Source organism: Emys orbicularis, chromosome 10 (genome assembly GCF_028017835.1).
Source record: "Emys orbicularis isolate rEmyOrb1 chromosome 10, rEmyOrb1.hap1, whole genome shotgun sequence".
Lineage (NCBI taxonomy): Eukaryota > Metazoa > Chordata > Testudines > Emydidae > Emys > Emys orbicularis.
The window spans coordinates 31,667,658-31,691,008 of record NC_088692.1 but is presented as its reverse complement, the minus strand read 5'-3'; the positions used below and the strand labels follow the sequence as shown (position 1 = coordinate 31,691,008).

The 23,351-nt window shown below is 57.6% G+C and overlaps 1 protein-coding gene across 4 annotated transcripts; it reads right to left on the bottom strand.

Moving 5' to 3' along the window:
• Positions 1–427: 427 nt before the first annotated feature.
• On the bottom strand, positions 428–22,796 carry RHBDL1 (rhomboid like 1). Of its 4 annotated transcripts, XM_065412538.1 has the most exons (9): positions 22,758–22,796; positions 20,659–20,661; positions 16,208–16,366; positions 14,552–14,776; positions 14,103–14,251; positions 9,320–9,432; positions 4,260–4,360; positions 3,425–3,485; positions 428–699 (listed from the first exon to the last, which is right to left on the bottom strand). In XM_065412538.1, exons 1-9 carry the CDS (start codon positions 22,794–22,796, stop codon positions 428–430), a joined length of 1,122 nt encoding a protein of 373 aa, XP_065268610.1. The 4 variants fall into 4 exon arrangements, with proteins under 4 accessions (XP_065268610.1, XP_065268612.1, XP_065268609.1 ...); XM_065412540.1 differs by lacking the exon at positions 14,552–14,776; XM_065412537.1 differs by lacking the exon at positions 20,659–20,661 and having other exon boundaries at positions 16,199–16,366.
• Between the last annotated feature and the right edge of the window lie 555 nt (positions 22,797–23,351).

Sequence of the window (23,351 nt, the reverse complement as noted above, 5' to 3'; positions counted from 1 at the left end):
CCCCCAAGAGAACTAGGGAGGGGCGAGGGAGAGGTAGGAGCAGGAAAACTGTACATTCATGAGGGAGCATTGGCATACTCAGCCTGGCACAGGGGGGCAGGTCTGCCGGTTCACTCCCGCCCACCCTTGCCCGGGGAGCACACTCATTCACTCCAACGCACCAGGGCAGAATTGCTTTCCGGCCGAGCTCGGAAGGGGGGCTGTTTTGGGATTTGCAGGCGAGCAGTTTTCCTTGTTTCTGTGTCACGCGTCTCTTGCCTCCCAGCCTCAGGCAGGGGCCGAGGAAGATCCAGTCCGGCATCCGGCCGAAATAACACACCGATTGAAAAAGTGTGTGGCAGGGCTCCAGCCGGGAGGTTGGCACTCGCATCGTCTGGGTTTTGGCACTTTCAGGGTGGGTGTTGAGGGCCCGGGGCGGGGGGGGATGCTACGGTGGAGGAGGGATCTGTGTCCCCAACAGGTCATAAGCGAATATGTTCCAGAAGACAGCGAAGACGAGGAAGGTGGCGTAGGAGAGCAGCACCACCCACCAGACACACTGGTCCTGCAGGTTCTCCTCATAGCTGCGCAGGATGGTCAGCCCCATGCTGATGCCCACGATGGCGCCTGCCAGATGGGCCATGAAGCTGGGCTGGGGGCCAGAGGCTGCCAGGGGCGGAGAGAAACGGAGCCAAACGGCACGGCCCACCTCAGAGCTCACTGCAAGAGGGAGGACAAAGAGTGAGAATATTCGCCACAACTCTGCTGAGGAGGCTATTGGCTAAGAGCCACCACTGCCCTAGAGAGTCTCCCCTTCTCACGCCCCAGTCACCTCCCCTGCAAGTCTATCCCGTCAGACCCTGCTGATCCCCAGCAATCCTGCCCACTGTGCCAGGCCTCCCTTCTCCCAGACGCAGGCTGGGGGTTCCTGGTGGAAGGCTGTGCAATTCCTTACCATCAGCATCTGTGTATCAGTGGGGGTGACAAGCCATGGGAAGTGGTGGGCTCTCCATCCCTGCGAGTCCCTACACTGAGCCCAGATGCCTCTCTAAAAGAAATGCTCTAACTCACCCCACCCCTTAGTGGGGGTCACAGAGGTCTATGGGGGTAACAACCACCTGCCCTCCTTTTGGCACATGGGAAGAGGGTAACATGGGGTCCTGGCACGGAAGAGGGCGAGAGCTAGCTCAATCACAACGTACTGCGCTTGGGAGTAGTCGCTTATAGAATAAGGAAGATAATTCCCCCCAGGGCAGGAATCCCTGGGTGGTAGGGTTGCCAGGCGTCCAGTTTTGACCAGAACGCCCGGTTGAAAAGGGATCCTGGCGGCTCCGGTCAGCACCACTGACTGGGCCGCTAAAAGTCTGGTCGGCGACGCAGTGGGGCTAAGGCAGGCTCCCTGCCTGCCCTGGCTCCAGGCAACTCCAGGATGCAGCCAGCATCAGGGCCGGCCTTAGCAAGAGCGGGGCCTGATTCCTGGGGGCGGGGCTTGCCGGCGGCAATCGGGCCGCGCTCGGGCCGCGCTCGGGCCGGGGTCGCGGGGTTTGGGTCCGGGCCGGAGCCGCTGGGGCCGGGGCCGGGCTGGTGCTCAGCCGGCACCGCTCGGCCAGGGCCGGGCTGGAGTCGCTCGTCCGGGGCCGAGGCCGGGCCGGCGCGCTCAGCCGGGGACGGTGCCCCGGGGCCTGAGCCAGAGCCGCTCGGCCGGGGCCGGGATGGTGCTCTGGGGCCCGAGCCGGGCCCGAGCCAGAGCCACTCGGCCGGGGCCGGAGCTGCTCGGGCCGGGGCCGGGGGTGCTCAGCCGGCGCCGGGGCCGGGCTGGAGCCGCGGGGCCGGGCTGGCGCGCTCGGCCGGAACCGGGGCCAGTGCCCCGGGGCCCGAGCCGGGCCGGGGCCGGAGGCGCTCGGGCCGGGGCTGGAGGCGCTCGGGCCAGGGCCGGGGGTGCTCGGCCGGCGCCGGGGCCAGGCCGGCGCCACGGGGCTGGGCCGGCGCACTCGGCCGGAACCGGGGCCGGTGCCCCGGGGCCCAAACCGGGCCGGAGCCAGAGCCGCTCGGCCAGGGCCAAGCCGGCGTCCCGGGGTCTGAGCCGGGCCGGAGCCAGAGCCGCTCGGCCGGGGCCGGGCCAGAGCCAGAGCCGCTCGGGCCTGGGCCGGGGGTGCTCGGCTGGGGCCGGGCCGGAGCTGCGGCCGGTGCCCCGGGGCCCAAGCTGGGCTGGAGCCAGAGCCGCTGGGGCCGGGGCTAGGGGTGCTTAGCCGGGGCCGGACTGGGCTACACCGCGCCTCCCCGGAGCCCTCCTCGCGCCCCCCCGCCCCAGCTTACCTGCTGCTGCCCGCCTGCCCCTGCTTCTTTTCAGACTTCCCGCGAACATTTGATTCGCAGGAATCAGGGGAGGGGGAGGAGCAGGGGGACGGAGTGTTCAGGGGAGGGGAGGATGGGGAAGTGAGCTGGGGGCGGGGGCGGGGTGGACAGCTGTGGGACCCTCTTAGGCGCGGGGCCCGATTCAGCCAAATTGGCTGAATCGGCCTAAAGCCGGCCCTGGCCAGCATGTCCCTAGCTCCGTGTGGCTCCCGGGAACCGCAGGCAATGGGAGCTGTGGGGGCAGCGTTTGTGGGCGTGAGCAGCGTGCAGAGCCCTCTGGCCCCTCCACCTAGGGGCCACAGGGACATGCTGCCACTTCCAGGAGCTGCGCAGAGACAGGGCAGGCAGGGAGCCTGCCTTAGCCCCACTGTGCCATCGACTGGGAGCTGCCGGAGGTAAGCACCGATCAGCTGGAGCCTGTGCCCCAATCCCCCTCCTGCACCCCAACCACCTACCCCAGCCCTGCACTCCCTCCCGCACCCTAACACCATCCAAGAGCCCATACCCCTGACCCAGCCTTGAGCCCCCTCCTGGAGCCTGCATCCCACACCCCCTCCTGCAACCCAAGCCCCTGCCCCAGCCCTGAGCCCCCTCCTGCACCCCAAACCCCTCATCCCTGGCCCCACCCCATAGCCTGCACCCCCAGCCAGAGCCAGCACCCCAACTCCCTGCCTCAACCCAGAGCCCCCTCTTGCACCTTGAACCCCTCATTTCTGGCCTCACCCTGGAGCCCACACCACCAGCCAGAGCCCTCACCCCCTCCTACACCCCAAGCCCCTACCCCAGCCCAGTGAAAGTGAGTGAAGGTGGGGGAGAGCAAGCAATGGCGGGAGGGGGAATGGAGTGAGTGGGGTCAGGGCCTTTGATAAGGGGCGGGGCAAATTGTTCAGTTTTGTGGGATTAGAAAGTTGGCAACCCTATTGGGTGAGGTTCTCTGGCTTGCATGATACTGGCGACTGGACTAGGTGATCAGATTGGTCCCTTCTGCCCTTAAAATCTCAAGACACCACAGTGCCGCCAGCAGCCTCACCCAGCTAGGCTCCCACAGGCCCTGCTCTCTGCTGCCTGACTGCATCCGACACGTACTTACTGCACACCAGAGCCAGGACCATCCGGAGCAGCTTGTATGGGCAACGCATCCCCGCCCAGTTCTGCGGACAGAGACCCCAAGTTACGGCGGCACAAGAGCTGTGGCCTGGGATCCCCTTTGGACCATTTCAAAGTGGGGATGGACCTGAGGGCAGCCGGCCGGCCTGTTGCTCACCATTCGAAATGGCAGCAGGAGTGAGTGGCGCTCCGTGTGCGTAGGGAGCCCACTGCCTGCCTACAGCCGCATCCCATGGAACAAGACATGGTGGTCAGAGCCGGCTTACAGGACCTGGAAAGCAGGGGGCCTGTGCTGGGCCCACCAATGGGCGTAAGCACAGAGATAGGACAGCCTGGGGGAGGCCTACCCCACACTGAGCTTACCAGAGCTTGGTAATGACAGAGGCAAAGGCTTCTCCATGTACCTATCAGACCTCTCCCACTCAGCATTGCCCCCCATGCCAATGCAGTGCCCCCAGCTGGTGCTGGACAGGGGATCAGGAATGAACCGATCCCTCCTGCAGTGCTAGTCCCCCAGCTGGTTATGTATCAAAAGACATGGACCAAAGCTGTTTGTTGGAACGTGAGCAGAAGGGTGACTGACAGTGACTCTGCAGGCCCAGACACACCCCTGACCCGCCATGCTGCTCTCCCCGGTGCCTGGTCAAATCCTCTTTAGCCTCATCTCACTGGGGGCTCCTGGCCAAGGGACGTCCTCTCTGCTGTCCTCTGACCCTAAGGGACACCAGATCTCCAGTGCCGGTGAGGAGAAGCACATCAGCCACCTCCCAGTCTGTCCTTCCCCAGGGGTGGCCTGGCTACAGAACCAGGATACCTACCATGACAACGTTGGCCAGGTGAGCGGAGCAGAGGGCATAGACACCCCCCGAGCCTCCGACCAGAGGGGCCCTCATGTCTGTGATGGAGACAGTCAGGGAGCCTGCGGACAAGAGAGGAAAGGGGGTTACAGAGTGGGGGAGAGAGGATCACCTGGGCAGGACTAGACCCCTCTCCTGGGAAGGAGGGGGGGAAAGGGCAAACAGGTGCTCTGGGGCATCACTCGTTCACTCGCTCAGGATCCAATTTGAATGGGAGGTTTCCATGCTCGGGCTTTTCCTCTCCATCTGCCCGCATGACAAACTCAGTTACACACGCTCCACCTATCTCCCACACCCACAGCCCCAGCACAGCATGGTAACTCTTGGCACAGCCAGCACACACACACACACACACACACACACACACACACCACACCCAGAAAACACAGCACCCACCCCCAGAGCCCACACACACTCACCCCCTGGACACACTCCACACGCACCCCATGGGCCCCAACCACACCCCAGGAGCTCACACCTCGCAGCACACGTGCCACACCTTACGCATGCCATATATACACACTGGATAAGACAACACACACACCCCACCTACAATCGACACACTCCGCATACTAGAGACAGGTGACTGGACTTTACACCGGTAAAATCATAGAAGATTAGGGTTGGAAGAGACCTCAGGAGGTCATCTAGTCCAACCCCCTGCTCAAAGCAGGACCAATCCCCAACTAAATCATCCCAGCCAGGGCTTTGTCAAGCCTGACCTTAAAAACCTCTAAGGATGGAGATTCCACCACCTCCCTATGTAACCCATTCCAGTGTTTCACCACCCTCCTAGTGAAATAGTTTTTCCTAATATCCAACCTAGACTTCCCCCACTACAACCTGAGACTGTTGCACCTTGTTCTGTCATCTGCCACCACTGAGAACAGCTGAGCTCCATCCTCTTCGGAACCACCCTTCAGATAGTTGAAGGCTGCTATCAAATCCCCCCTCACTCTTCTCTTCTGCAGACTAAATAAGCCCAGTCCCCTCAACCTCTCCTCGTAAGCCATGTGTCCCAGCCCCCTAATCATTTTCGTTGCCCTCCGCTGGACTCTCTCCAGTTTGTCAACATCCTTTCTGTAGTGGGGGGCCCAAAACTGGACGCAATACTCCAGATGTGGCCTCACCAGTGCCGAGTAGAGGGGAATAATCACTTCCTTCAATCTGCTGGCAATGCTCCTACTAATGCAGCCCAATATGCCATTAGCCTTCTTGGCAACAAGGGCATACTGCTGACTCATATCCAGCTTCTCATCCACTGTAATCCCCAGGTTCTTTTCTGCAGAACTGCTGCTTAGCCAGCCGGTCCCCAGCCGGCAGTGCATGGGATTCTTCCGTCCTAAGTGCAGGACTCTGCACTTGTCCTTGTTGAACCTCATCAGATTTCTTTTGGCCCAATCCTCCAATTTATCTAGGTCACTCTGGACCCTATCCCTATGCTCCAGCGTATCTACCTCTCCCCCCAACTTAGTGTCATCCGTGAACTTGCTGAGGGTGCAATCTATCCCATCGTCCAGATCATTAATAAAGATATTGAACAAAACCGGCTCCAGGACCAACCCCTGGGGTACTTCGCTTGACACGGGCTGCCAACTAGACATCGAGCTGTTGATCACTACCCAATGAGCCCGATGATCTAGCCAGCTTTCTATCCACCTTATAGTCCATTCATCCAATCCATACTTCTTTAACTTGCTGGCAAGAATATTATGGGAGACCATATAAAAAGCTTTGCTAAAGTCAAGGTACACCCAGGTGATTTGACACCTCAAAATACATGCAGTGCACAAACACACATTGGACTGAATTCATCCCGGCTTGATCCCTGAAACCAATGGGGTTACACCAGCGGTGGACTTGGCCCATTAGGATGGCTAGTGGGCGACAGCCCCACAGGGCTCTTCCTGGCTTTTTGTGCCGCTCTGGAAGGAGTGGAGGTTCAGAGTAGAGGATGGACACAGCTCCCTGCACACCCCACCCTCTGCTGCCCTGGACAGCTGTGCTGGAGCTGACTCCCCAGAGCAATTTGATCTAAGGCCACTGGGCTTGACAACAGCAGGATCTGGGTCTGCATCCTGCCAGGTGGGAGACAAGAGCTGCCCATCACCCAGGGAAGAGGTGTCTGGGGAATGGAGCCGTGCCCCACACTGCACGGTGTGCTGCCTCTCCCAGCTACGCCACCATGGCTTTGGGGAAATCAGACAGTGCTCCTCATGCTGCTCCCAATGAATGATGATAGGGAACCGGGGAATGCCCATCACCATGGTATCTGGGCATCAGTTCTGGGGAATCGGGCTGGGCCCCACTTCGCTCTCCATCTGATGCCACTTCCATGGCACCATGACTCTGGAGAGCAGGAAGGGTTGATTTTAGCTGTCCTCAGTCCCAGACAGTCCTCTGCTGAGGCAGCAGTTTCAGGGAGCAGAGGAGGCGATTTGATGGGAATTAGTAACCCTGATTTCTAATCCCAATCTCATTCCAACAACAGCCACAGAGGAGTAATTTCGGCTGCTGTGCTAATCGCCCAAGGGCTTTGCAAACAGCTCTCAGTGCAGTCGGCAGCATATAAAAGCGTTATAGCTTGGAGGCAGCCTTGCTGGTGCACGGAGATTTCCAGTCACGCTGCGTTTGAAAATGCCCAGTGTCACAGCCCAGGGCGTAGCACCACCCTTGGAGACCAGCCGTGCAGCAGGACATTGTGAAAAAGGAAACAGAATCAAATGAACCCAGGTAACCTCCAACACTGAGAACAGTCTTTGTCGTTACTGTTCATACAGTGCCATGGGTGTGCATGGTGCTTTAAAGACCCAGCCCCGTTAGTGATAATGGTCTTACACTTACATAGCTCCTTGCAGCCGGGAGGATCCCAAAGCCCTTTACAAATGTCACCAGCTGAGGTGCAAACTATTTACAAGAGTCACTTCCCCACCTGGCTCCACGGTGCGATCAGCTCTGGGGAGGTGCTCAGCAGCTGTTTAACAGAGCACTGTGACACTGGGCAACTATTTAGGGCAGGACGTGAGGAAGAGTCAGGTAACCAAGAGGAACTGCACAGGGAGTAAGGCAGAAGGAATGCAATTACCAGAGTTAAAATCCCCCTGATCCCTCTACTCTTGTGCAAAGTGCCACGGGATCATTACTGCCTCCCAAGGGTCAGGGCCTCCCTTTTAGATTTCACCCAAAAGACTCTCCAGCAGCACAATCCCCTCTGCAGCATTGATCTGGTACTGACTCAGGCAGTCGGAGCCACCACCACCACTTCCTGCATCCCTGCGTGGGCTTTCCCTTCCATGAAGTCATCTAATGAGATCACAGCCCAAGGTGCTAGGGGGTAGCAACAGTGGAGTGGGGAAAAAGTCTGGTTCCGATACTTCCCCCAGGGCTCCCCCAGTTTCCATGGATGCAGGATAGGCCACGGCAGAAACCATGGTGTGGGACTGCAAGAGAAACAGAGGTCCCTGAAATGAGGATGACGGGGTGGCTGGAGATTCCACTCTCCACCCCGATGCCAGCTAGTTCCCACCTCACGACCACACAAATCCCACTGGTTGAAACGAAGCTAGTGCAAGAGGCTGGCACGGGGACACTGAGCCCCTCAACTCTAGGTCACTGGTTCAAACCCAACTCAGCCATGAGTGAAAGTCAGAGTCATGTGACAGCTACTTTGGAGTCTCACAGCTGCTCCCGGGGGGCACAAACCCATCATGCCTGGCCCTGATTTGCTCCCATTTTTGGCAGCAGAGGGGCCTTGCACTGAATGTGCAGTGGAGACTGGCCTTCCCTCCAGCCTTAGGTCCCTCCAGGTCAGGCTGGGCAGACTAGGGGAGTTGGCAATGCTCCTGCCACCTCTTCTGCAGCTGCAGAGTGGACTTGGCTTACAAGGACATGGACAATTTCCACCAGCTGAATATAAAACCCAAAAAGAGGGGACCCTCCTGCATGTACTTCCCAGGGTAGCATCATCCGAGCTAGAGGAGAATCTTCATTCGCTGTGGGGCATGTGATGCACAGCTAGAAGTTCCCCTTCCATCCAATAGAGGGCAGTGGTAGCACGCACACAGCCACTTTACTACATGGCTGTCCTGGGCAGATGAGATGGGATGATAGCCCTTCCTCAGTGTCCCAGGGCTGGCTGCAGCTGGGTTCCCCCGCAGCAGGGTTACAGTATGAGGCTCCATTCTCCCCATGCACTCCAGATATCACAGGGACAATATCAAGACCCACAGGAGGGGCTCTGAACCCCTGTTAAAGGAGCCAACCCACTGCAATCACTATCTGTGTCTGTGGAACCCAGATCCAGTTTACAGGAGAAGTGAATGGATCCGTAGGAAGGGGACCTCTGGGAGCAGGTCAGTAACCAACCGAAGCTCAGCAGAGATCTGGGTTGCCATCTCTGCAAGCCCGACAAAGCCCGGCTCTCCTGGAAATTGCCCATGAAGGGCAATCTTTCCCCCAGCCCTGCTGTCCTCAGCCATTTCAGTGGGGCCCCGCCTGACCTAAGGACGGGTAATGTATCACGAGCAGCTCTAATTCTTTATTGATTTCAGCTGGAGGCGCTGACCCGCCTTCTGGGAATAATGGAGATGGAAATGCAGATCTCTGACAGCTTAGCGGGTGGGTGTGGGGAGAGCCCAGGAGTGGCCTGCACTGCCAGGGGGAAGAGGGGAAGGCAGGAGAGAACATGGGAAGGGAAGGGAAGGGAAGAGAGAAGGAAAGGAAAGGAAAGGACAGGCCAAGAGAGGAGGGAAGAAGAAAAGAAGCTGGCAGGAGAAGACAGCTGTGAGCTCTCAGGCTGACTGCCACAGCGTCGGCACACGCCTGGGCCTTTCCAGCCGTCTCAGGAGGGGCCCAGAGGACAGCTGAGGACTCGGTTGTAGGGGGATCAGTCACTGTGGGAATAGGGGGAAGCTAACAACCGGGCTGGCAGTGGGAGTGGGTCTGGAATGAGCCTTCGCTGCCAGTGCAGGGGAAGGGAATACCTGCAGGAGGCAGCCTCCAGCCAGGCGCTCCCCACCCACCTGCCAGCACTCCCGCCAGGTAGAGGAAGCTGATGCGTAAGATGCCATGGACCATCTCCAGGGGGACCCCAATCATCAGCTGAAGGAGGGCATTGAATCCCAGCTGTTCCAGCCTAGACAGAGAGACAAGGAAACACGTTCATCCAGCAGCAACTCGGTACGGACCAGGCAAGCTGAGGGCTCCGGCCAGCTGCGCACACAGGGCAGGGGTGGGACCGTACACAGTGCCCTGTGCAGGAAGGCAGCGGGTTAAACCCAGGGCCCAGGATGGATCAGGGAGTTTCTAGGAATAACAATGCAAACTGAGACTCTGGCCCAACCCTTCCCTTCTGAGGGCTTTAGGATCCCGTGCTGGCCTCAGCACAGAGCAACTAGGCCCAACCCTGGGAGATGCTGGTGAGCACCTTAAATTCCCACTGGCTTCAGTGGGAGGTGGATACCCACTGCCTCTCAAGAGCCTCCTCCCCAGCCCAGCCAGTGTGCCCATCCCTGAGCAGGGAGGGCCTCCGTGCGGGGGGGAGGGAAGGCTGCTCTTCATGGCCCAGCTCTGCACATCTGCAGCACCTCGTCTCTCAGCACTTTATACACACCAATGAGTCCTTCCAGCACCCGTTTTACTGAGCAGGAGCCGAAACATAGAGGGGCAGTGACTTGCCCCAGGGCACAGACTAGGCTAGTCGCAAATAGAACCTCCTGCCTCCCATGCTCCCTTGTGTAGCCCAGACCCCTCTCCTGCCAGCCTCGCTCTGATGGCTGCTCCCAGCCACACCTGTGGATATCCACCCAGGAGGGCACTGACCTGAGCCCACCTAACCTGGGCAGGATTGAAAACGGAGACCAAAAAGCTCCCTCTTCCAGGACCCGTCCCCTGAGCCAGCCCATCCCATTGCAGCGTTGCTGCTTGTGTAAACACCACTTCCAGATGAATTTGTTTTCACTTGGAGCCAGTGGCCACATTCACCCACTGAGCTGAGACCTCCGGGGGCCGAGGGTGGAAGGTCTGGGATAGGAAGACCCGGCTGCAGCCTCCTGCCATGGGGCCTATTCCTGGGAATGCCCTGGGTACACAGCAATGAGTCCTGGCCGAGCCCTGAAATGCCAGGCAGCCTCAAGGGTCCCATTGACATTGGCATCGGGGATCTATTTCAAAGCAACACCGCCCCAGTGCCAAATGGGCAATATTTCACCAAACTGCCTCCAATCAGAGGGTGGTCTGTGGTTAATCCCACCAATCAAGAGGCCATGGTAAGTGTCAACTGCAGCTAATCCCACCAATCGGGGGAACGGGCTGCGCTCCCGTGATCAGACCTTTGTCGTTCCTTTCTATGATAATTATTTGTATCGTCCCTAATTGACATTCTGTGCTGTTACCGCGCTGGTGAGTCCCACAAACCTGTGGCCTCTGCGCTGAGAGCGTCTATGGGGGCTGGAGATGGCTATCGTTCCCCTCAGACACTAGCTTGGGAAGGAGGCGAAGCCATGTCTCTCCTGCGCTGAGACACGGAGCCGCGTAACTGAACAGCCTGCTTTGCTGCTGCTATTCGTGGCCATTGCTGGCCGATGGCCCCTTTGTGTGATCCCTCTTCCCCCTTATTCTGCCTTTGAGCACCAGTGCGTGTGTGGGTCTGGAGCCGTTCTCATACAAGATGCATGGGGAGGGGCCATGGGGTCCGGCCTAGTCTGAGCCACTGGTCACTTGCTTCGTTCCCCAGGCATGTGAGGTGAATGCTTGTGCCCTGACACAGATGGAGAAGAGGGAAAAGGAAGAGAAACCCAGCAACTTTGGCATGAAATACATTTAAAAATGGGTAATGCACCTGAGCTCACGCTCGACGTGCCCCGATTCTGGGCAGGCACAAGGGGGAGCCAGGCACAAGAGAGCACCTCCAAGTAGCTCAAGAGGAACTTCAGTCCTGCGGAGAAGCTTTCCAGCCCTACCCCATCACCTTCCACCTCTCATCTCTCGTGACACTGCTTGGCCAGCGTGCAAATTCCTCACGAATTTACAAGGTGTTTCCCGCCCCACCAGAGCCCCCTTATCCTGCTTCCCGCAGCGCCATCGTAAGGCTGAATTTATGACATCGCAGCGATTTCCCAGACGACAGACTGGGAAGTGAGCACCACTGGGATTCGCTCTTGGTGCCAGGATTTAGCTGCCAGGGCACAGCTTTTCTTTCACAAATCCTGGCAGCTTGGAGGTGGGGAGCAGGCTGGGCTGCTATAGTACCAGGGAAGGGTTGGTAGAGGTGGAAGGGCCTGGACTGTCAGTAATGCTGGGCCACCAGTGATTTCAGCCCTTTCTCCTGTGGGGGAACTGTCTGCTCCACAAATCTGACCCTCTTCAATATGGTTTGATCAGCGTTGTGGGCAAATGAATTTCGGATGGTGGGCTGCTCACCCACTGTCCCAGCAACCATTTGACGTTAAAACTCTGTGTATGTATAGGCTTTTCAGTGGGGCTCGTTTCCATCCCAGCTGATGTGCTTACAAGTGTTAATGAATTAAGCCTCACAACTGTGATGCGCCCTCTTTTACAGGTGGGGAAATTGAGGCACAGAGAGACACACTGAGCAATTTGCCCCAAGGTCACACACTGAGAAAATAGTAGAGCCAGGACTAGAACCCAGGTCTTCTGACTCCAAGTCTTATCCACAACTGTATCCTTCCTCGCTCTTTGGTCACTGAAGTCACCTGGTATTGCTTTTGCTTCCTGATTGGATGACCTCCCCTTTATTATCTGCCTCTGCCCATAAGGAATGTCACTTCATCATGCAAGACAAATGTGTTGAGTCAAGTCTTGGCCACTGGCCCAAATTTCCTTTCAGTGAAATTCGACCAAACCAAACTGCCCGTCTGGGGGCAAACAGCAAATCAGATCATTCTCCCAGCCCATTGCTTTGACCCTTCCACCCCTCCCTCTGCGTCCCTCCACTGGATCCCCCTTCTCTATCGCCTCCAACATATGTTTCTTGTCTTCACTTTCTAGATCCTTCATGTCCTAGCCCCACCCGACCTGTCCTCTCTCATTCTGCATCAAAAGGTCGACTCCCACCCCCGCTTGGCCCAAGAACCCAGCCTCCATCGCCCACGTGTTACATTTTCAAACGAGCACTTTTGTGCTTTCTCCCCTCGCACTTGGGAGAAGCTCCCTGTGCACAGGTGCAAAGCCACGTCATTGTCCTCCTTTGAACCCCTCCTTCCAACTCTCCCTTGGCATGAGGCCTACAAAAAACTGGACAATGGTTGGGCTGCAGGTGGACTGAGATCACTGCCTACCATGGTGAACTAGTTTTGTCTCACTGTTCCGCCCCCATTTCTCTGTCCATATCTGTCTGGCGTACCTTGTCTTCTACTTAGATTGCAAGCTGACTGACTTTTTGTTCTGTCTGTGCAGCGCCTAGCACCATGGGGTCCTGTGACAAGGGGGTTCTAGATGCTACGATCATACAAAGAGTAATAATAATGATCATAATTAATAACAAAGAAGGGCTGTAAACCCAATTGAGGCTAAATTCTAGTCCCCAGAATGTAACTGTCTCACTATTCATCCAGCTCAAAAACCCCTCCTGGAGTCTGATGTCCTTTATTACCCACAAAGCAGGGCACCGCGCTAGTAGCTGCAATACAAGGTACCCCGCCCCCCTCCCCAGTGCCCTCTTAGGGGATGTCTACACTGCAGCTGGGAGCCTGCCTCCCTCCCAGCGGGGGTAGAGACAGACAGGTGCTAACTCCGCTTGAGCGAGGCCTCTAACAGCGCGGGTGTTGTGGCATGGGGGAGGCTCCAGCGTGAGCCCAGGGGGTTGGGTGGCCAGCCCAGACTGCCGCCTGTACCACAATGTCCACCGTGCTATTTTTAGTGTCCTACTCAAGCAGAGCTAGCACGAGCGTCTCCCCAGCTGCCGTGTAGACAGTGTAAACAGACCCTCAGCGGTGCCTGAGCCCTGACCTGGACGGACCACACCTACAGGGGAGATGATAGGCCAGCCTCAAAGCCCACTCAGCCCTTGGCCTCTCTTCTGACACTGCCAGTGTGCAGGGGCAGCTCCAGGCACCAGCGCAGCAAGCACGTGCCTGGGGTGGCAAGCCACGGGGAGCGGCGTGCCGGTCGCTGTGAGGGCGGCAGTCAGGCTGCCTTCGGCAGCATGCCTGCGGGAGGTCCGCCGGTCCCGCGGCTTCGGTGGCAATTTGGTGCCAGGTACACCGAAGGCGCGGGACCAGCGGACCTCCCTCAGGCATGCCGCCGAATCCGCGTTACCAGCAGACCTCCCACAGGCATGCCGCCGAAAGCCGCCTGACTGCCGTGCTTGGGGCGGCAAAATACATAGAGCCACCCCTGCCAGTGTGGCACTGGGGGCTGTTGTGCCCTAGGAACGCACTGAGACCCACCACCTCACTCCACACAGGCCAACAGAAGGCCCATCGGGTGGAAATACCTTTCAGCCACTCCTGATCTGGGCTGGAGACAAGCAGACAGCCTAGAGGTGACCGGTTCCCATGAGCCATCCAGTGCCCCGGGAGATAAATAAAGGGTTCTAGTCCGCAGTTCAGAGCAAGCAGGGCGAGCTGTCGCCCATACCTCTACCTCAGCCACAATCTGCAGGCTCTGTGATCTCCAGGGAGGAGATAGAATTCATATCCCAAGTTCATCCAGCCCTGGGCTGCCCTACCCTGCCTCAGTGACAGTCCCCACCACCCCACCTGCTGCACTAAGACAGGAATGCAGTCTCACCACACCAGCTGAGCTGCCTACCCCCAGGGGGCATGGGGAGTGGTATGTCCTTACCCAACGTGCATGAACATGTAGGTGAAGAATCTCCAGGCCCGGGCTCGGTGCCCCGGGTGGTACACCAGTGGGCTCTTCATGTACTCTGGGTGGTAGGTCTGCAGGACCCACCGGTTCAGCCGGGCCCCGTAGCAGAGGAACACGATGATCTGCAGAAGGAAAGGGGCTAGTTGTCAGTTATAACCAGAAGGAATTCCCCTAGGCCGAGCTGAGCCTGTGATACCCCCGCCTGCTGCCAGGCTGGGTGACTCTGTGACATCCTCCTCCTGCCCTGGCTTTGGAGCTCAGCATCCCCCAGGAAGATGCCCAGTATGGACTGTTTCGTCGGATCACATGCAGGTGCCAAGGAGCCTCCCTCTCCCCCCCAGTGACTGGCTGGTAGGACGACCCCCTCTCCCACGGCGGATACAAGGGCAGGACAGCGCGGTCCCCAGGAGCAGTCAGTGTACCTGGGTCAGAGTGACGGCTGCCATGAAAATGGGCGGAGGGCAGGTGCGGTGCTGATAGAAGTACCAGCGCCGGTCCATCTCGCAGGGCAGGATCTCATAGGCCACGTAGCGGACAAAGCGCTTGTAGAAGCCCAGGCCAGTCTCGTCCAGCAGCACATCCCGGGGCAGTGCCCTCTGCCCATTGGCAATGGCTCGTTTGAAGCTACTGGAACGTTTACTGCTAATCTGCAGAGAGAGACCGTGAGGTACGCAGCCCGCCCAACTACTCCACTCCCAGCCTCTGCCAGCAGGGGTCAGCCCAGGGCAGGGATTCCCTGTCCCATTCCTTCCAGTTCCTGCAATCATCAAAGCACCCAGGCGTTCTCCATCCTCAGCTGAGGAGAGGGGGAGGAAGGGCTTTTGCCGGGGCCGGGGCGGGTTTGGGATTCTGAGCATACAGCGGGGACAGGGACAGCATGCGAATGTCTCTCTCTTGCCGGATCGTTTCCTCACTCGGCCAAGGCAATCAGGAATAATCTATGGAGAATTAAGGATTTCTTTCTGCATAGCCAGTGGTGCCACCTGCTTAGTCAAGAGCTCAGCAATAAAGGGGGAAAATATTTTTTATTTTCCACCTCCCTGATTGCTTCCCCCTTGGAGCGTCTCACATGGGTCCTGAACCAGCAACTTAGGTCAGAGCGCCCCCTCCAGACAAAGCCCTACCTCCCCAGCTGCAGCTGCTAGAACAGAATGGGGCAGCAGCCCTGGCTGAGCGGGAGCCCCTAGCTGTGAGCCGTCCCGCCTTCACCCTGGAGAAGGATCTGTAGGAGCAGTCAGTGATAAGGGTGGCTCTCTATGGGGGAGTCACATGATTTCCCCTCCTTTTGCTCACAACTGTCCTTTCCCCTCGCCCAGTGCTGACACCACGTGGCCAGCCCTGGGGAGGCCTCCCGAGAACAGCAGTCAGCAACACAAACCACCTCCACCACGTCTCAGCTCAGGGAGGGAGCGGCTCTGCTTCTGTGGCCCGTGCCACGCTGGGCCTCCCTGCTCGGCAATGCTGGTTTGTGTGGAACAGCCTCTTGTCCCCCAGGAGTTGAGCTGAGACCTCCCCAACTCATTTAACACAGGCCAGCCAACAGCCAGCAGGGAGTACAGACTTGGAGTTCCTTCTCCAGCACCCCTAGCCCAGCTGCCCACAATGGGCACTGGGCCGGCCTGAGGGATCCCACCGAATGGGCTTCATTCCTTTCTGTGCAGCGGGCGCTCTGGGAGAGTGGTTACTGCCTGGGAGCCACCCCTTTGAGTCTCAGGGCCACGTTCAAGCCTGGCGTAAGCAGGGGCAGAGGGCGCTGACATCAGCAGGAGCTGGGATTGCTTACACCAGGGATGAATTTGTCCCATGGTCTCTAACACTGAACTAAACGGAGGGCTGGGTTTTGCACTTCCCCTCCCTAAAACTCCTGCGTTTGAGTGGCAGGTCCATGCACATGAGTGATGCCCATCTGTCCTTCAGTTGCCATCCTGAGCCTGCCCTCTTGGGTGCTGTGGGATTGGAACTGCCAGGTGGGTTGTTTCAGCTGCAGTGTTTCCTGGGCAAAGCATTCCCCAGCAGCACGCAGCTCTGTGGGGCTTGCGCAGCGCCTCGGGGCTGTTACTAGTACTCACGTTACTGACCAGGTCTACCAGCTCCTGATAGCAGATCTGCCCTTCATCGTTGCTCTGGGCCAGAGCCACCAGCATCTCCAGCTTGGCAGGATCCAGGGGCAGCTCATGGCTGTGCACCAGGCTGGCGAAGGTCTCTACGCCAATGAAACCGGTGTTGTCTGGATCAAGCTGCAAAAGAAACCAGAGTCAGAGACGAAGGGTGTCAGCTCCAAGCATTGGGAAGATGGCACTGGGGCTGGAGTAGATGGGAACTCCCCTACACTAAGACTCTTTCACTATTCCCTAAGGTCACTTCTTCTAGGAGAGGCTGGCACTGGAGTTGCTGTCAACTTGTGGGGAGTGGAGTGGTTGGGCTCTGCCCCACAGCCCGCATTCTGCTACAATGCCTGGCACAGTCATGGAGGGAGATTTTTAAAGCAAAGGATTTCAACGATGGGTTTTACTAACCTTGGAATCCCTCAGCCCAGCTGCTCTGTCTCTCTCACTCTCTCATGTGTGTGCAGCCAAGGAAGTCTAGGACATGAACCAAGAGCTCCTGAGACTCAGTGCAGACCACAAAACCCTTCCACTCCATCCCTCCTGCACAGCTCCTAAGATGGGAGAGTGGGCTCTCCTAACGGCAGGAAAGAAGGTTATGGGGTGACTTGATCACAGTCTATAAAATGGGGTAATGCTGCCCTGTCTCACTGGGCACACTCACTAACGTGCGCGGGGCTCAGGCAGTTGGAGCTCTGGAAGGACAAAGAGAGGTAAGTCAGCATGTGCAGGAACCTCTAACCCTAGCACCCTTGTTTATGACACTCCTGCCTCTTACTCCTTCACCAACAAGCCCCCGGATTCTTTGCAGGTCAACTTCCGGAAAGCAGAAGCAGGGCATAAAATACGGGGGCCCCGGACAAGGAGCCAAACTCACAGGCCTTCAAAAGGCTTGGGGAAGGGGGGTTAGGATGTTCTTTTAGCTCTACAAAGGACAATGTCCCCCCAGTAGGCTACCCCTTCAACCTGCCCTACATTTACTGGGAGAGCACGGCTGGAATCAATAATCAGTTGTGGTTACAGAGTTCAGAACCAAGGTGTCCGAACGCTGAGTCCTTCCAGAAACTTCCCAGATTCACACCTCAAGTCCCAAGAATTCCAGCTGCAGTATGAGCAACGGATCAACTCTGAAGACCTTGAACCTGAATCAGGACACGAAGCCCAACGTTGCTCCCAACTTCTTCTGAGCTTCCCATGCAGTTTAAGAACACAAGAAAGGCCACACTGGGTCAGACCAAAGGTCCATCTAGCCCAGGATGATCCTGTCTTCCGACAGTGGCCAATGCCAGGTGCCCCAGAGGGAATGAACAGAACAGGGCAGTTACCAAGTGATCCATGCCCTGTGGCCCATTCCATTTCAATGTGTCCACATCTGCACCCTCCTCTCAGCTCCAAACTCTTTGAGATGCAATGCCCCTTCGGTGTGCAAATGGAGGGATCTGCCAGCTGGTGATTCTGATGGGCTGACTAGTGGGCCTCTTTCAAGTTCTCCTTTGCACTTCCCACCCTTTCCCTCACACTCCCCTCTCCTGCTCCCACTTCCAAACAGGGAGCCAGACTCACACCAGCTCAGGTGAACAGACCCCTATCGAATTCCCATAGCACCACGTTCAGCTCTTCCAAAAGTGTCACGTCCTCACACTCACCCAGAGCAAAGCCACAGTCATGCTGGATTTACCAGGAAGGTTTGTATCCAATTTCCTCCTTGAAAAGCACTTTGAATAATGTGGGGGAAGGGCTAGTCTTAAAAAACCATTTTGGAAGGACAAGAAGAAAAGTCAGTGTGTTTAAGTCCCTGCCGAGGGCATGACAGAGGCTGGGTTCTGCCCCTGGGAGGCAAAGCCAGTAAAACAGAATTATTCTGCAAATAATATTGTCTCTGTCATCTTATTCTCCAGGGAACGAAATGCAAAACACAGAGCTCCCTGGCAATGTCCTTGTGGAATGGGCAGGACGGAGAACGCTGTGGGACACGGACACACGCGCTATTCTGGTTTGAGCTGAGGGAGACTGTAGCCTCTCCATCCCAAAGAATCTACTGCTCCCTGGGGCTACTGACAGATCTAGTGGAGACTTCGCATCTCAGCCTGGAGGGCGCAGCAGCCGCAGAGAGGGCCCAATCCAGGGTAGGGGAAGGGCACGTCTTCCTTTGGGAGAGTGGGGCTGGCCCCCCCACAAGAGCATGAGAAGGGGGATTACAAGGAGGGGAGATGCAGCATATGGCCAAATTAACCCTTTCGAGGCTGTGTAGATCACAGCACCTAGACCTTGCTCTAGACAAGGAAAGCAAGTTACAAGCAGAGCTCTCTAGGGCAGAGGTTCTCAAACTGTGGTCCGCGAGCTCCATTCAGGTGGTCCGCGGATAGTTCCCTCTAAGCTGCATGCCTGGGTGGCCGCACACGACAGAACAAAGGGCCACCCACCTAATTAGTGGAGCCGCGCAGGCTCGGCTTCACTAATTAGGTGCCTGGACCTTGGAGAAGACGCACATGTAAAGTGAGGTGGTGGCCTTGGGGGGAATAGGGGGTAGGTGGGAGGGGGCAGTGGGGTGAGAAGAGGGGGTGGGGGGAATTTGGGACGTGCAGGACTGCAGTGGCCAGAGAAAGAGATGACTTTCCCCAGCTCCAGGGCTGCGGCTGCCACGGTTGGAGAGAGAGGCAGAGACCCCCCCCCCCCTCCTTCCCAGCCCCAGCTCGGGGGCTGCCGCGGCGGGGGAGAGAGGGCACATCCATCGCATTAGAAAGGTAAGATTACTGATATAAAAATATGAGTTGTGTGCTTTTATTTGTAGAACAAAATATGTTAATTATTATTAAGTTTTTTTATATAGCACTTTTAGCCAAAGCGCTTTACAATAGTTAGCTGATGGTACAAACAACATTTGGAAAGATCATTAAGTGGCCCACCGAGACCCTCAGCAATTTTCAAAGTGGTCCGTGGAAAAAAAAAGTTTGAGAACCGCTATTCTAGGGGTTACTGCCTCTCCACAGCGCTTGCGCCTGATCCTTCATGTGGCTGGCCATGTGCGTTGGGCTACAGTTCCAGAGCCTGGTGTGCCTAGGACGGCTCTGCTGTAGGAGGGGTGGGGCAGTGCTCCAGGAAGCAGTCAGAGGGGTGGTGTGGAGGCAGTGTAGGAGATTGGTCTCTCCCCCTCCTCCCCACACACACAATAAACCCCAAGTCGGGTGCCAATTCCACTTTTACTTTCTCCTTGGAGCCCCCAGTTCACTGCACACTGGGCCTAGCAAGGAAGCCGTGACACCCATGTTCACCGAACAGCGTCTCAGGTAGGCAACCCCCCAGCATAAGCAGCCACATCCAAGCGTCGGCTAGTGGATAAATAGCTACGGTGCTGGACTGCGACTCAGGAAACTTGGGCTCTATTCCCAGCTCAGCCACAGACTGGCTGGGTGGCCCTGCCCACGTCACTTCACCACTCAGTGCCTCCCTGTCCCTCCCCTTCTTTGTCTTTCTAGGTTGTAAGCTCTAGCACCTGTCTCTTACTATTGTATGTACAGCGCCTAGAGCACAGGGCCTCCGATCACACTTGTGGCCTCTAGGTATGACTGTAATACATATACCAGGAATAATAATCCCTAGGGTACATTCCAGTACGACTGAGTTTGCCCTCTAGTTAATGATCCACTTCCCCCTGGCAGCCACTTGTCCCCTCTCCCTGGGTATGACAGCAGGGCCTCCATTTAGCTCACTAGATTCAATAGCTATTCACTTGCTCTTCCTGTGGCCAATACCATTGCCATCGCTGCCCCCTAGCACCACTCAGCAAACCCACATGCCCTCGCCCATGCACACCACACACAAATGCAGACCCAAGCACACAAAACACCCGTCTGCATGCACACATACACACTGCACATGCCAGATGCAAGCACATGCATGCACGCCCCATGTGAATGCACACCCATCTACATGCAGATATACACACTATGTCCACACTTAGGATCACACACTTGTTCTGCATAGGTACACGTACACACGGAAATGCACACATACTACACCTCCACATCTCGTGTACACACATGCCCATACACGTACACACGGCGATGCACATGTACCCTACCTCCACATCTCGTGTACAGGCATGCCCACACACGTACACACGGAGATGCACACAGACCATACCTCCACATCTCATGTCCATGCATGCCCACCCACATGTACACATGAAGATGCACAATATACACCTGCACATGTGCCTCACACATATGTATACCTGTACACACATGATACACACAATAAATATGAATGCCTGCACCCTCACACACACACATGCAGGCACATAGTCCACACAGGCACATACCCCATGTGAAAGCACACCCACCCACCTGAATACGCACCTAAGCATATCATACACACAGTGCACACTTAGAACCACACACATACCCACATATGAGCATGTACACTTGCTCCATGCTTGCACACTACACACAGAGATGCAAGCATACCATGCATGCACAAGTACATACACACGTGCAAACACACACTTACCCAGATTCTCTCTTTCCTCATGCATTTCAGTGCAAATTGGCCAGCCCATAACAGACCAAAGCAGCAGCAGCAGCAGAGTCATTCCCCCCTCAGTGGCCTGCAGAGACCCCATCTCCAGCCACATTCCAGCACCCGTGGCCTGCACCCTCCCAGATCAAACTGTCACCACCGATGCTCATGCCGCCTGCGCTTAAGGCTGCAGCACCACAGCTCCCACAGGGCACTAGGGCTGGGAAGTTTATTCAACCTCTAGCTGCTGAGAAATGTTGGACATGGAGGTGGCAGGATCTGAAGCCAATGTCCTCCCCTAAGATGCTCTCTAACCTTTGGCCGATCATCTAGGCCAGTGGTTCTCAGCCTATTTACCATTGTGGGCTGCATATGCAGCTATTTATGTGTTGTGTGGGCCGCATCCACACAATATATATACTACCTGGATGGCCCTGAGGTCACCTGGGCTACAGCTATGTGCTGATTGGGCCACAAGTGGCCCATGGGCTGCGGGTTGAGAACCACTGCTCTAGGCTGAGTGGCATTACTGCCCCCAGGAGTGTAACAGGCCCCGGCTCTCTCCCTCATGGCAGCCCTTTCCTTACAGAGATGTTTAGACACATTTGTACCACTCAACTCCTGGAGGTTCAGCTCAGATCCCACATCCAATTGCCAGTGAGATGCCTGGTAACCCAGCTCCCCCCTCCAATGAGGTTGTGGGACTTGCCCAAGGTCATGCAGTGAGTTAGAGGGATAATTATTGAAACAGGAACTTGGAGTCTAAATCCTAACCAAAATTAACGACCAAGCTCCCCCACATCAGAATCCCTGGCGGCGCGGGGGCCTGGCTAAAGAGACTGAATTTGGCTGCCAGAGCAGATGAAGGGGTTCCAGCCAGGAATCAGTCAGAACAGAGCACTCAGTACCACCAAGGGTTAATGCATTAGGAGCCAATCCTGCAATCAGAGCAGAAGGCTCAATGCAACACAGTGTTAACGCATTAGGGCCCGATCCTGCGGTCAGGTCACAGGGCTCAATGCAACACAGTGTTAACGCATTAGGGCCCAATCCTGCGGTCAGGTCACAGGGCTCAATGCAACACAGTGTTAACGCATTAGGGCCCGATCCTGCGGTCAGGTCACAGGGCTCAGTGCCACCATGTGTTAATGCACTAGGGCCCGATCCTGCGGTCAGGTCACAGGGCTCAGTGCCATCATGTGTTAATGCACTAGGGCCCGATCCTGTAGTTAGGGCCCAGTGTTTCCAGGTGCTGGACACCCCTCACCCACTCTTTGCCCAGTCTGAGGGCAGCTGCTGCGGCTCCTCAGCACCTCACCGGAGCAGGTCCTTAGCCTCGCAGCGCTGAGCTAGAGAGCTCTGGGCTGGGATGAATGAGGAGGTCAGAAGGGAAAGGAGCTGCATGGCCTCTGAGGCTGCTGGCTACAGCGTATATTTGCCCCTCCACTGTTCGAGCAGGTGCCCTGATCCAACACCCTTGGCAGCTGGTGGTTCCGGAGGTGCCCCCGGAGCTGGAATAGCAGGGTCACGGCAGGCCAGCTTCAAAGTGCCTCTGACGGAGCTGTGGGGGGGGATGTTTGGCTCTCACTAGTGTAAGCCGCCCCCTCGGTGCCAGCAGGCACAGCCTCCACGCTCACGAGCGCATCCGCTCTATTTCAGAGGCGTGACGGAGACGGTGCTGGCTGGGGACACCAGGGCTCCCCGCCTGGATGCCACCATGAGGGGGAGACAGACCCAGAGGTGCACGTGGCCTGGTCTGTGCGATGCCATGGAACGGCTGGTGCCAAGCCACGAGCTAACGACAGGGCGTGGGGAGAACCCACCAGGGAGATACCAAGGGGATGGGCACAGAGCCAGGGTGGCAGCCTGCAGAGAGCCCCTGTTCCATCCCCACCCCTCACGGAAAGTTACCCCCCTCCCCAGGCTGCATGCCACAGCTGGGCTGGCACCCCCCGATCCGAGCGGGAGAGGCGCAGCAGCCGCTGCCTTGGAAACCAGCACTCACCTGCTCCTGGATGAGCTGCAGCAAGGAGCTCCTATCCATATACCCGCCGGGGCTGGCTGGCTGCAGGGGCGGCCGGCTGCGGGGCTCATCGGAGGCAGGAGGCGGCGGGGGGCGGGTTTGCTGCTCGCCTCCCAGGGCGCCGGGAGCGATGGCAGGGAGGGATGCCGGGCTGCAGCCGCCGAGTCAGCCAGCCAGCCCCGCGCTGCTGCGGAGCGATCGGAGACCGAGCGCCGCTCCACTCCGCACAGCCGGGCTCCGGGGGCGGGTGCCAGCGAGAGGGGCTGGGGGAGACGTGGGGCCGGGAGCCAATGGCAGCCCAGTGGGGGGAGGCGGGGCAGCCGCGGAGCGCCGAGCCCACCGGAGCCGGGAGCGACGCTGCAGCCTCTGGCGCTGGCGAGACACCTGCAACCCGGCCGCCGGGGAGCGCACGGGGCGGGGTGCGCGGCGGGGACGCAGCAAACGCCGGGCGGTCACCGGGATGCTCTGGGCAGCTCCTCCCGCGTCCAGGGCAGTACCCGGCCGGGGCACAGCGCCCCCCACCCCCCTGCCTCCAGGGCGGTACTCGGCCCGGGCACAGCGCCCCCCACCCCCCTG

Bases quoted from the DNA above. Each gene is read 5' to 3' on its own strand.
- RHBDL1 (XM_065412537.1), bottom strand. From the start codon at position 22,796: ATGGATAGGAGCTCCTTGCTGCAGCTCATCCAGGAGCAG. The intron at 14,252-14,551 runs GTACACTGACTG...TTCCTTCTGCAG, and splicing joins CAGCCGTCACTCTGACCCAG to ATCATCGTGTTCCTCTGCTA. The intron at 3,486-4,259 runs GTAGGTATCCTG...CTCTGTCCGCAG, and splicing joins ACCTGGCCAACGTTGTCATG to AACTGGGCGGGGATGCGTTG.